The sequence below is a fragment of the Mus caroli genome, chromosome 6 (assembly GCF_900094665.2).
Source record: "Mus caroli chromosome 6, CAROLI_EIJ_v1.1, whole genome shotgun sequence".
Taxonomy (NCBI): Eukaryota; Metazoa; Chordata; class Mammalia; order Rodentia; family Muridae; genus Mus; species Mus caroli.
Window position 1 is genome coordinate 108,727,220 of NC_034575.1, and position 13,437 is coordinate 108,740,656.

The window sequence follows — 13,437 nt, forward strand, 5'->3', positions numbered from 1 at the left end:
AAAAAAAAAAAAAATGAAAAGGAAAGGAAACAAACAGAAACCCAACTCTAGGAGGTGGGATTTACAGATAACCCGGGGCTGCGCCGCGACCCCGCCCGGCCGCCCCGCCCACTGCCGCGGCCCCGCCCACCACTGCGGCCCCTGGCTCCGTGCCGCCCTGCCCCCCAGCTTGAGGGCTCCCGGCGGCCATTTCCGCCTTCAAGTCGGTCGGAGCGCGTCTGGGACCGGCAGACCTGTCCCGGAGCGCGTAGACCCGCACGCACGCACGCGCCGCCCACGTCCTGCTTGCGAATCCGGAGGCGACCCGTTCCAATAATGCCCCGGAAGGCAGCCAGTCCAGAGGAGGCGGCGGGGGAGTCGGGTCCTGAGGAGATGGAGGCTGGGCGGCCGCGGCCGGTGCTGCGCTCGGTGAACTCGCGCGAGCCCTCTCAGGTTATCTTCTGCAACCGCAGCCCGCGCGTCGTGCTGCCTTTGTGGCTCAACTTCGATGGCGAGCCTCAGCCCTACCCGATCTTACCACCGGGCACCGGCCGCCGCATCCACAGCTACCGAGGTATGAGCCGCGCGCTAGGCCGCTGCTGCTGTAACAGGCAGGGCGCTTTCTCTCCAACCCCGAGCATCTTGTCCCTACCTACTGCATCTATCCCGAGAAAATGCCCGGCCCCTACCAGTGCTTTCGGATGCAGTGTTAACCCAGTTCCCGGTCAGGTTCGGCATGCGAACCTGCCTTGGTGATGACAACTTGGAGAGTTACAGACAAAAAAATGTATGAACAGACAAGAGCCAGCCTGTGTCATAATTGCTGCGATAGGCATAGAGGTTTGCGAAAGCATGGGCAGAGTGTGGGTGCGTCCAGGTGAAGAAAGAGCACGTAGCTTAGGAGAACCGGAGTAGGATAAGAGTCAGCTGAGGGAATTAACAGTTGTAGTTGGGGGACCGCCTTTACCGATTGGCGTCTTGGCGGAAAACAAGTGAGTATGGGATATCGGGTTGAACTCGCGATCTTTCTGCCTTCGCCACTGATTTCAGGTTTGTACCAAGCCTGACCACGCGAGCTTATTAACTGTACAAGCATCAGTGGAAGTCAGTTCTATCAGTGTCTTGACTGGATGGCTATGAAAAACAAGTGAAGCCGCTCTCATGTGTACAATCCCCAGGACTCAGAAAACCGAGGCAAGATGACTGCTCCAGGCTTTTTTGGTTTGCCGCCAAACAGTGAGAGAAAAAGTTCAAAAGTTGATTTTAGCCGTAGTGAATTGGGGATGTTTGACATTGCCTTATTTATGTATTGAAAAAATGTACCCAGATCTGTGTGTGGTAGCCCAGGACTCAGGAGGCCAAGACAGAAGGATTTCACTGAGTTCAAGTCCAGCCTTGGCTATGCCCCAAGATTGTGTCTGAAGCAACCAGCCAGACAGCTGAGTGATGTGAGAATTTGTAGATCAGGCTGGCCTCTCACTGAGATCCAACTTCCTTCTGCCCCCTGAGTACTGGGATTAAAGCAAAGGCCTTTGTCACCAAGGCCGGTTTATACTGCTCTTTCAGGGTTAGCTTCTCAGTACCCAGGTCAGGCAGCTCACAAGTTTCCATTAGGATCCGATGTCCCTGCTCTTACTTGGGAAAAGAAACCCTAACCTTGGCAGTTTGAATAAGAGTGACTCCCATAGGCTAATATATCTGAATGCGTAGGGTGCAGTCCTAAGGATTCCTTTGAAAGTGGTGAAGGATGAGTAGGTGTGGCCTGGTTGGAGGAAGTGTGCCACTAGGGATGGGCTTGGAGGTTTCAGAAGCCTAAACCAAACTCACAATCTCACTGGCTACGCCTTTGGATCTGGATGTAGAGAATCCTTAGTTACTTCGCCAGCCCCAAGTCCCGCCTGGGTACCACCATGCTTCCCATCATGCTGATGATGGATGGATTAAAACCCCTGAAACACTCAGCAAGCCCCAGTTAGATGCTTTCTTTTATTAGAGTTGCCATGGTTTTGGTGTCTCTCAGCAGCAGCAGCATTGACAAAGACAAACCAACCAACTGTGGCAGTCCTCTTGCCTCAGCCTCCTGCAACAGACTTCTGTATTTTCATAACGATCCAGGGAAGATCTTGGTAGAACTTTTCTCCTGATGGTGGTACATTTAATGAACTCATGCGACCAGTCAGGCATGCATGGTGCTACAAACTTGTAGTGACTTGGAGAACAGGTGGAGGCAGGATGGTCAGGAGTTGAAGCCAGTCTGGACAGCATGCTACCTGGATGTAATGAAATAAACTGCTCCTCAAATTGTCCTCTTGATACAGAGAGGAGAAAAGGCTTCTTACATCTGGAGATGTAGCATCCGTCTCTCAGTGCTAGTGATGGTTCTCCCTCTGTGTACCTGTGCTTTGCCTGAGCATGAATCTGTATCATGGGTATGGAGGCCAAGCAAGAGACTCTGACCCCTGGAAACTAGTTACAAATGTTTGTTAGATGCTACATGGGTGCTGGGAACCAAACCTGGGTCTTCTGCAAGAGCAACAAGTGTTCTTAACCACTGAGCTATCATCTCTTTAGCCCCTGCCTGTTTGTTTGTTTATTTGAAAAGGGGCTTAGCATGTAGCAGTCTGTCCTTTTTGTTTTGTTTTTTAGAGACAGGGTTTCTCTGTGCATTCCTGACTGTCCCATCACTCACTCTGTAGAACAGTCTGGCTTTAAACAGATCCTCTGTCTCCCAAGTGCTGGGATTAAAGGCATCCTCCACTACCACCAGGCTGTAGTCTGTCTTTTATACCAGACTTTTAGTGTTTGATGAGAAAGAACTAAACAAGAATCAAAATTTCTATAGTTTCTTATTTTACATAGAAATTTGTGTTAATTTTGTATTCTCTAAGATTTGTCTGTGCCTGATTACCCCCCACCCCCCAGACAGGGTTTCTCTGTGTAGCCCTGGCTGTCCTGGAACTCACTTTGTAGACTAGGCTGGCCTCGAACTCAGAAATCCACCTGCTTCTGCCTCCCAAATGCTGGGATTAAAGGTGTGCACAACCACCGCCCGGCATGTGCCTGATTTAAAAAAAAAATTGGGGGGTGGGCAGGGGTAAGAAGTTGGCACCTTCTGGGGATTGAACTTAGGACCTCACTCTTGCCAGGCAAGCACTCTGTCACTGTTCAGTGTCCAGTACTGGGCCTTATCTTATACAAAAAGAATTAAGGCAGGCACACGACGAATTCCTGTCTGTAATTCCAGTGCTAATGAGGCTGAGGCAGTACAATTACCAGTTTGAGGCCAGCCTGAGCTACATAATGAGATCTTGTCCTAAAAAAAAGTTTGTGCCGGGCATGGTGGCACACGCCTTTAATCCCAGCATTTGGGAGGCAGAGGCAGGCGGATTTCTGAGTTCGAGGCCAGCCTGGTTTACAAAGTGAGTTCCAGGACAGCCAGGGCTACACAGAGAAACCCTGTCTCGAAAAACCAAAAAAAGAAAAAAAAAAAAGTTTGTATCAGTTTTGAGCTGGACTCTATTGGCAGGCAGGAGGCCTGGTTTCAGTCCCCAGCCTAACAAACACCCAGTGAGTCTTCAAGTAAATTCGTGTCTCATGAAAGATTGCCATATTTTGAGGTATTTTACTCTGAAACAGACTTACCTCAGAGGTTTGCCGCCTTTTCTTAGTTAGCACTGTCCCATTTTTAAAAAACGAAGGAATAATCTATACTTAAAGATGCAGAGATTAATCTATACTTAAATAAAATTAAATACTTAAAGAGATAATCAATACTTAAAGATGCAGATCATTTGCTTTAAGAATTTTGGGCAGTTGCAGCAACACGTAGTGAAGTTAGACATGAGAACTTTTCTGTCACCCTACAAGAATCCCCTTCCCTCTCAGAGTCAAGCTCTCATCCACGGGTTTCATGATGCATTAGTTTACCTGTTCTTACCCACGAGTCCTTCTGTGGCCTCTTGATGGCCACGTGGGCTCCTTTCACATCAGTGTGTCACGGTGAGATTGCCAGTGCTCTCTTGACCTAGATGCACTTTCCCTGCATAGTCCCGGAGCCCGGGCTCCTTGTGCTTTCTGTCTCCTGAGTGAGGGCTCCTTCGAGAGGAGGCTGTTGCCTTTTTAAGACGTTAAGCAGAGGGAGAGCGAGGCAAGTGTTTCATGTGACTTGGGGTAATAAACAGGTGCCGTGCCCAGACCCGTGTGGCTTCTTACTATCCTCTGCTTACCTTGACAGGTCATCTTTGGCTCTTCAGGGATGCGGGGACCCATGATGGACTTCTGGTTAACCAAACGGAACTGTTTGTGCCATCCCTCAATGTTGATGGACAGCCTATTTTTGCCAACATCACATTGCCAGGTTAATAGTCAATCTTGCATGTTTCTTTTTCTTTAGAAATAAGATCTAGCCTTCTAACCCAGGTTGCCCTGGAGCTATGTAGCCCAAACTGGCCTTGAACTTAGAAAACTATTCCTGGGCTTTTTAAGTGCTGCGATTATAGGCCTGAGTCACCACACTGGCCCAACCTTTGAAAAAGAGGGGTGAGCATTGTAGTGAATGTTAACCTTTACCATAGATGAAATGAAAGTATTTATTTCTCTGTCCTGTGTTGAACAAAGATGTGCCTCAGACTTACTTTGGTTTCCTAAGAAGTTGGTTAAGCCAGGCATCTCCTGCAGCATTGTGACCTCTGGTTCCTTGGTCTTGTTACAGACTGGTGCCCTGGGATCCCAGAACAAAGCACAGTAGGACCACATGAAGATAGGTCTGGCTGCTCAGCCCTGGGATCCCAGCTACTCAGGAGAGGGTGAGAGGGCAGGGGGATCACGAGGTCAAGACTACAGAGCCACTTTCTGAGACTATGCCTCTAAACGGAAAGTAAAAATAATGCTGTGGCCGGGCATCCTGGCCAGGCCCTTAATCCTAGAGAGGTCGGGGGAGCCCAGGCCAGCCAGGGCTGCACAGTGAAACCTGTCTCAGGGAAAACACCAAAAAAAAAAAAAGTAAAGAAGTGTATAATCAGAAAAGAATATTGAGCAAGTAAATTTTGTCTTTGAGTTCCCTGGTAACTGTTAATTATATTACTATTTTGGTTCTTTCTTTCTTTCTTTCTTTCTTTCTTTCTTTCTTTCTTTCTTTCTTTCTTTCTTTCTTTCTTTCTTTCTTTCTTCCTTCCTTCCTTCCTTCCTTCCTTCCTTCCTTCCTTCCTTTCTTCCTTTCTTCCTTTCTTCCTTTCTTTCTTCCTTTCTTTGGTGTTTTTTGTTTGTTTGTTGTTTTTTTTTTTTTGAGAGGGAGGGTCTTATGTTTCCCAGGCTGACTTCAAACTCAGTTATGTAGCTGAGGATGGCCCTGAACCCCTAATCTTCCTGCAGGAATTACAGGCTTATGCCACCCCGGTGCTCTGTGGTGCTGGGATCACTCCCTCAGAGGTCTGTGTGCTCTTCCAGCTGATGTCTTGACTGAGTGTGAGTATGTTCGTGCAAGTCAGTCACAGTGGCTGTGCGGAAAGGCCCGAGCTTGACCTCAGATCTTATTGCTACAGTTGTCTGCCTGACTTTTTAAGATGGGCTCACTTGCAGTGGTCTGGGACTCACTGGCTGGGAGCCTGGCCAGTGAACTCCAGTGAACTCCAGGGATTCTTTCTGCCTTCCCAGCACCGGGGTCCTAAGCATGTGCCGCCACCATTCCTGGCTTTTAACATGGGTTTTAGGAATCCAGCTCAGGTCCTCATTCGTGCACAGTAAGCACTTGTCTCTCCAGTCTCTCCCCACCCCCATCTCTCTTTTTTTTAACCTAAGGCAACATCTCATCATCTACCTGCAGCTGTCCTGGTATTTCCTTATAGAGATCTGCCTGTGTCTGCCTCCTAAATGCTGGGATTAAAGGTTTGTGCTCTGTTTTGATTTATTAAGAAAGGTTTTGCCGGGCGTGGCACACGCCTTTAATCCAGCACTTGGAAGGCAGAGGCAGGCGGATTTCTGAGTTCAAGGTCAGCCTGGTCTACATAGAGAGTTCCAAGCCAACCAGGCTACATAGCAAAACCTAGTCTCAAAAAAATAAAATAAGCCAGGTATAGTGGCTCACATTTTTAATCCCAGCACTTGGAAGGCAGAGGCAGGTGGATCTTTGTGAGGTTAAGGCCAGCCTGATCTACAATGCAATTTCCAGGACAGGCAGGGATACACAGAGAAACCCTGTCTCAAAAATAAAATAAAATGCCAGGTGGTTGGTGGCGCACACCTTTAATCCCAGCACTTGGGAGGCAGAGGCAGGAGATTCGAGGTCAGACTGGTCTACAAAGTGAGTTCCAGGACAGCCAGGGCTATACAGAGAAACCCTGTCTCGAACTCCCCCTCCCGCCCCCCCCCCAAAAAAAGGTTTTGCTCTGTAACCCTGGCAGAACTGGACCTCTATGTTTAGAGCAAACTTCTACCATTTTTTTCTGTCTTTATCTCCTAAGTTCTAGGATTATAAGCTTGTACCATTGTGCCTGATTTATTATATTTTATTTTTTGTTTATTTTATTTGAGACAAGATCTAACTGTTGCCCTGGTTTGCCTGGAACTTATTTATGTAGACTAAGCTAATGTTGAATTTAGAGAGACCTGTTTCAGCCTCCCAAATGCTGTGGTTACATGTCTGAGCCACTATAACCTAGCTCTGTAGTGAGTTCAGAGACAGCAGTGCTCACTCTCCACCCAGCCCTGCCTCATGGTGTGTTGGTGTCTCTTGGCATGTGACAGACATTGCTGGGCCTCCCTAAGGCTTAGACCCTGACTTACCAGGGTCACTTTACATTTGATTAGTTGAAAAAAAAGCCCTGGCCACTATGATGAGCCAGGTGTGTGCACAGTGAGACCTGCTGAAGTGACAGTGTCACATGTGCCTCACTCTTAGTTTACCCTCCAGTGTGAGTCACAAGGTAAATGTGACTTGTTGCTTGGTGGTGTCTGTCTCGTCATGTGACCAGAGTCTGCCTCTGAGGACTTGGTTTCCTACCCTTACAGTGTATACCCTGAAAGAGCGGTGCCTTCAGGTTGTGCGGAGCCTGGTCAAGCCCGAGAACTACAGGAGGCTGGACATCGTCAGGTCGCTCTATGAGGATTTGGAAGACCACCCAAGTGTGCGGAAGGACATACAGCGACTGAGCCAAGAGCACCTTGAGAGTCAGCACCTGGAAGAGGAGCCTTGAAGGAGTCCATTGAGATTAAGTGGTCCTGTGTTTCAACCTTGATGGTCTGAGATTGATCTACACATAGGACAGGTCACTTTCTTTCGGTTTTAAAATGGTTCATTCTTGGAGTAAAACTATCCATCACGTAAAAGAAAGTTAACTAACATCCCTGGGCTTTGTAGTGTTTAAGAATAAACATGCAAAGTGCCACAGCATCTGCCCTTTGTAGAGCACTCACCCGAGGAAGACGTTTTCAGTTTTGCTTCCTGGTGAGGCTGGAAGTTGAGTGTAAGGATGTAAGCTCCCCAGCAGGAGTTGCACTGCGTCCTTTCATTTGAGCAGAGGGCCCCCGCCTCTTGCTTGGGAAGGCGGAGAAGGCCCTTCCAAAATGCTGGGACAGACCTCCTGTGGAGGTCCACTGCCTAAAGCGTGTGGAGTCTTCAGTCATGAATGTTGGATGAAGAAACCATTGAGTGCTTGGTGGGAGAGTTTGGAGGGCCTGGCTCTTTGTCTGCGGAGAGCCTTAAGTGTTCATGTAAGGAACAGCTTAGCAGTTTCTGATTTTCCATGTCCCAGCACTTTCTACTTTGTTTTTTATTTTATTTTTGAGACTTTTGTATAGCCCAGGCCAGCCTCAGTCACTCAGCAGAGGATTCCTGACCCTCTGGGAGTATGTCCCCTGCTCTAGCATTGGGAACACACGTGTGCACACAGCCTGCTCTGCTCTTCCTTTTCCCATGTTGAGACGGGCTCCTGCTGTAGTCCTGCCTGTCCTGGGCTGGAGTGGGTCCTGCCTCCTGGCTAACCGTCTGGCTGCTTTCTAAGCTGGGGGACTTCCCATACTCACTGTTAGAGACAGCAGAGAAGACCCATCCTTGTGTAAGTCTGGTTTTGAGAGCTCCTGTCTCTGAGGAAGCTGTTGGCAGGAGCAGGGATTTCTGTTCCTTCTTGTCAGCCCCTAGCTTTCCACTTTGCTTTGGCAGGCGCTGGTTCTGCTTTGATTGTAGATGGAAATGAAGCTCCGCTCAGCCACAGACTCCAGACAGTGGGTCACAGAGCAGTCTGGAATGTGTAGTAGTCTTATGGATGGTCACAGCTTTTCTTACATATTCATATTCTATCAAACATTTTGTAAAATATAATTTTTTATTTGTTTTTAATCCCCTTAGCAGAGAAAATAAAAGTAGAGAAGCCTGGGTATTGTGTACACAACAGAAAGGTCGGTCAGCTAAAGGGAAGCAGAAGGGCTCTTATGCACTCTCAGCTCCATGCAACCCCTGTAACTGGCCGCATATGTAGGGCATATTTTAATTGGTTAAAGCAGTTTGTTGTAGCTGAGGTCATAAGGTATATACAGTTTTGTATCCTGATTTTTCACTGAACTTCATTGTTTTTTGTTTGCTTGCTTTCCCCTCTTCTTTGTTTTTTCAGTTTTTTTTGTTTTGTTTTGTTTTATTGAAACAGGGTCTCTCTGTAGCCCAGGCTGTCCTAGAACTCCCTTTGTAGACCAAACAACTGATTACTGGCCTCAAATGAGAGATCTGTCTCTGCCTTTCCAGTGCTGGGATTGGAGTAGGCCTAATCTCCCTCTAACTTCTTAGCTTGTCTTTTCCATGTTACTACACACACTGTGTAAATACCAGTGTGCTATCCTCCTCCGTTGAGGGTGACTGTTGGGAGGATTTGTTTAAATCCTGGGCTCCTTGAGTGCAGACTGATGCTCCAAGATCAGCAAAATGACTGAACTAAATCCTAACCCTTCCCAGTGGCCTCTCAGTGTCTCTTCTTAGTCTGCAGCATTCCAGGAGGGAAGTGACCACAGACTGTGGGGGCCTGTGTAGGGGAAGTCAGCAGGTGCCAAGCTATTGCAACATTGGTTTTATTTTTTTTAAACCGATCTCTGTCTCTAAAAGATGTGATGTTTGTGTTATTCAACTGGAAGTTTGAATGCTGTTCTCTGTGCTGTCTAAAAAGTGAAGACTTATGAAATGAGTCACTTGTCCTGGGACATCCTGTAATAAGTTCCTCGGGCTGTGTTTTTCTCCTTTTTCTGAAAAAAGCTGACCTTTTTAGTACAATAAACGGTGCTAAGTGAAGGAAGCGAGTGTGTTGTGTTGCCTTTTTTATTATTAATTTTTTAAATTAATTATATTTATATCCCAAATGTTACCCCCTCTCCCGGAGTTCTTCACCCTGTTCTCCCTCGCCTTCCCCTATGGGAGGTGGCTGTCTGCTGAGTGTTGCAGAGGTGGAGCAAGAGGCCAAGTCTCAGGCTCCTTTATAGTCTCTTCAGCCTTAGATTCTTTTTTTTAATTTAAAATTGTTTCTTCCAGCTTTGTTTTCCTTATAAGAATGAAGTATCTGTAAAAGCATTTCAACACTGAAGTTAGGTGTGGTGGCCCACTCATGTGATCCAGAACTCTGAAAACTCCTCCACCTTTGGGTCAGGAGGTGGGTGGGGTCATTCTTAGCTACATAGTATGTTCCAGGCTAACCTGAGCTCTTTTAAGACCTTGTCTAAAAGAAACAACTGGACTGTAGAGATGGCTCAACATTTGAGAGCACTTACTCTTTCAGGGGACCCAAATTTGGTTCTTAACACCCAAATCAGGTGGCTCACAGCTCTCTGGGACTTCAGCTCCAAGGGATCCGAGGTCACCTGCAGTTTTATGTGCACACCCAATCTCTTTGTAAACTTTTTATTGATTCTTTGTGAATTTCACATACACCCCAATCCTAATTCATCTCTCAGGCCCTTTCTTATCTGCCCTCCACCCTTTCAGCCTCCCCCCCCCCCACACACACACCAAAGAAACAAAAACACCTTGACATCAAAGTTGTAGTGGGTCACAGTGGGTCTCACAGAATGCTCTTGGCCACACATCTTGTTCATTGCTGTGAGTCATTGGTCTGGTGTGAGGCCTCTGGCTTCTGTTACTCTATCAATACTGGATCCTCACCAGGACTCCTCTTGGACATCTTGTTGTTGCCCTGTGTCATGGCGATCCTACAGCTTTGGATCTGCAAAATTGGCCCCTTTATACACTCCAGCAGTTCATAGTTCATAGATGGGGCAGATGTTGGGGTGGGATCTGGGCCTGGATGTTAGCTGAGTTGGTCAGCCTGACAGCTTTCCCACACCCACACCACCAGAGTAAGCTTTCCAGCACTGCCTGGAGCTAGCTCACCCAATGCCATAGGCAACAAGGGGCAGGGTCAGCTCTCCCACTCTCATACCCTCAGAGCTAGCTGTATTATGTATGTACCCATGCTTCCAGAGCCAGCTCTACTATGCTGCCCAGGCAAAGTACAGGGCTCACTTTTCAGAGTACTGCATCTGGGCCAACTCTCCAGCCTGCAGTAGTGTGTGTGTGTGTGTACATTGGGGGGTGGGGGTGGTATCTCACCTACCACAGGTGGCAGGTTCAGCTGTCCTGTGTTTACCCTCTCAGGCCCAGCTCACTCTTGGCCCCTGCCACCAGGGCCAGTTCTACTGTGCAGCCCAGGTGTGTGGGCCCACTCTCCTGAGTACAGGAAGCCAGTGAGGTGTGGGACCAGCTCTGTACAGCCCTTGGACATCAACATGGTCCCAGGTGGTGGCAGCCCAGACCAGGACATCCACAGGGTCTTTGATGGTCATATGAGTCACAGACATCCTCAACACAGACCTCTGCTGTTGTGTGGTCATAGACTCAGACATGAGCCTCAGGCAGGGATTTCACTGTGACCTCAAGTGATGGAGCAGGCGATTCACATCAGGCTGTTCCTCTCAGTCTCCAGCCCTGCCTCTTTTCATAGTGCTCAAGCCACTCTGCCTAGTCTACAGAGCAAGTCCTAAGACAGCCGGGGCGACACAGAGGAACCCCGTCTCAAAAAACCAAAAACAAGCAAGCAGCAAAACAACAAAAAAATTCACATTGAAAACACTGCCCACCCAGGCAGACAGCACTGGGTTTGGGATCAGTGCACTGGAGGGACAGGAAACAGGGATGTGTCTCAGTGGGGGAGAACTGTGTGACTTGTCACATCAGAGGCCCTAGGTTCGATCCTCAGCACCACACATGCACACACGTGCACACACACTGGTGCTGGTCCCTAGCCTGTCTGAAACTCCGGGATTGCCCCTGAAACTCCTGGCCTCAACTACCACCCTGCCTCTGTCCACACCACGCACACCTGATGGTTCGTTTGGGAGAGATGCTGGCTAGTTTTAATGTCAACTTGACACAAAGGTACAAAGGTAAGTAAGCTCATCTGGAAAGAAGAAATTTTGATTGATGAAAAAAGTACCTCTATAGGATTGGTCTTCGGACTTTGTTTGTTGATGATTCACATGAGAGGGCCAGGGCCACTGTGAACAGTGCCAGCGGCTGCCGGTCCCTGGGAGGTACTGTAGTGGAGCCGGCTGAGCACAACCAAAAAGCAACACTCCTCCATGACTTCTGCTTCAGTTCCCGCCTCAGGGTTCCTGCCCTGACTGCTCCCGGTGGAAATGTAAGCCAAATCAATTAGAACTTATAGGTGCCTGGGTGGAAGTGGGTGGGGTAATTTCTACGTAGAAAAAGTTAAGGCAGGCCTGGGAGCTGCCCCTACAAACTGTTACTAATACCAGACTAGGTAGATAACTCAGGCCCAGGAAAGCCATGGGGACCACTTATGGTAATTGAGGGAGTGTTTGCTAGACAAAGAATACACCTCATCAGCAGCTCACCTACAAGGGGATGACATTCTTTAGTTGTAACAGGGTGCTGGCTTTTAACTTGTTAACTCCGAATCTGTTTTGGAGCCCAGGCTGGCCTGGAACTTGTGATTTTCCTATCTTAGTCACCCGAGTGTTTGAGCTCAATGCATGCTCCATTCATTAGAACCCAGAAATAACTCAAAGGAGATGCTTGTGGATCGTTTGGCCTTGGACTCCTGGATTCAGGTGATTCTCTTGCCTTGGTCCTGGAGTCAGTAGCTGATAGTGGGCGCCCAGCTAGAAAGTGGCTGACACCTTCAAAAACTCCATTTATTTGGAGGTCAGAGAGGTGGCCCTGTGGCCTTGCAGATGACTGAGATTTGAGTCCGGCACTCACACAGCAGCTCACAACTGCCTGAGACTGCAGCTGCAGGGACTCCAGTGCTCTCATAGACCGCTATGGGTACCAGACATGCAAGTAATAAGTGCATAGACACACGTGCAGGCAAAACATCAGTATGCATAAAATAAATAAAACCTCTAGAAATTACATTTACTTACGTAAGCATAGTGGTACATGCCTTTCACCTCTGTAACTTGGAGACCAGCTTAGTCTACATAGTTAGTTCCAGGCCAGCCAGAGCTACACAGTAAGACTGTCTCAATAAATAAAGAAATAAAGTTACATTTATTTATTTCTGCATGTATGTGTTCGTGGGGGTGGGGTGGGGCATGCATGCCTGGGCCAGGGTGTACATAGGTCAGAGGACAACTCTTGGGAACTGGTTTTCTTCCATCATGTGGGTCCTGGACATGGACTGCTAGACATCAGTTACGGCAACTGTGATGGTGTGGGTGTGCTTGGCCCAGGGAGTGGCATTATTAGAAGGTGTGGCCCGATTGGAGTAGGTGTGTCACTGTGGGTGTGGGCTTTAAGACCCTCCTCCTAGCTGCCTGGAAGCCAGTATCCTGCTAGCAGTTCAAGATGAGGATATAGAACTCTCAGCTCCGCCTGCACCATGTCTGCCTGGAGGCTGCCATGCTCCCACCATGATGATAATGGACTCAACCTCTAAACCTGTAAGCCAGCCCCAATTAAATGTTGTCCTTGTAAGAGTTGCCTTGGTCATGGTGTCTCTTCACTGCAGTAAAACCCTAAGACAGCAGTAAAATCACCTTTACCTGCTGGGCTATCTCCCTGGTTCTTGAAGGTGGCTTTAAAAATATTTTCGTTACATTTACTTATTTGTGTGTGTGTGTGTGTGTGTGTGTGTGTGTGTGTGTGTGTATGCACGTGCATGTGTGTGTGTGTGTTTGTTCACACACACATTTGTGAATGTCATAGGACATGTAGAGTGAAACAACTTTTGGGAGTTAGTTTTCTCCTTCCACCATGTGGGTCCCAAGGATTGGCAGCAGCTTGTCAGGACTGGTGGCAAGCACCTTTCTCTGCGGAACTACTTGGACCGCTACTGATAGTGGTGTTAAAAGAGAAGTTATGCCGGGAGTGGTGGCACACGCCTTTAATCCCAGCACTTGGGAGGCAGAGGCAGGCGGATTTCTGAGTTTGAGGCCAGCCTGGTCTACAGAGTGAGTTCCAGGACA

General features: G+C 48.1%; 1 protein-coding gene and 1 long non-coding RNA gene across 4 annotated transcripts; one reads left to right on the forward strand and one right to left on the reverse strand.

Annotated features, from left to right (window-relative positions):
- The first annotated feature begins 172 nt into the window (after positions 1 to 172).
- Positions 173 to 9,251, forward strand: Vhl (von Hippel-Lindau tumor suppressor). 3 transcript variants are annotated; one of them, XM_029478910.1, is made up of 4 exons: positions 180 to 553; positions 4,214 to 4,336; positions 5,350 to 5,442; positions 6,985 to 9,251. In XM_029478910.1, exons 1-4 carry the CDS (start codon positions 316 to 318, stop codon positions 7,167 to 7,169), a joined length of 639 nt encoding a protein of 212 aa, XP_029334770.1. In that variant the 5' UTR covers positions 180 to 315; the 3' UTR covers positions 7,170 to 9,251. The 3 variants fall into 3 exon arrangements, with proteins under 3 accessions (XP_021020347.1, XP_029334770.1, XP_029334771.1); XM_029478911.1 differs by lacking the exon at positions 6,985 to 9,251 and adding an exon at positions 5,776 to 5,871; XM_021164688.2 differs by lacking the exon at positions 5,350 to 5,442 and having other exon boundaries at positions 173 to 553.
- A 17-nt stretch (positions 9,252 to 9,268) lies between these two features.
- On the reverse strand, positions 9,269 to 10,764 carry LOC110296942. The gene is made up of 3 exons (XR_002378227.1): positions 10,559 to 10,764; positions 9,976 to 10,187; positions 9,269 to 9,512 (listed from the first exon to the last, which is right to left on the reverse strand). It is a non-coding gene; the product is annotated as an uncharacterized LOC110296942 (long non-coding RNA).
- Between the last annotated feature and the right edge of the window lie 2,673 nt (positions 10,765 to 13,437).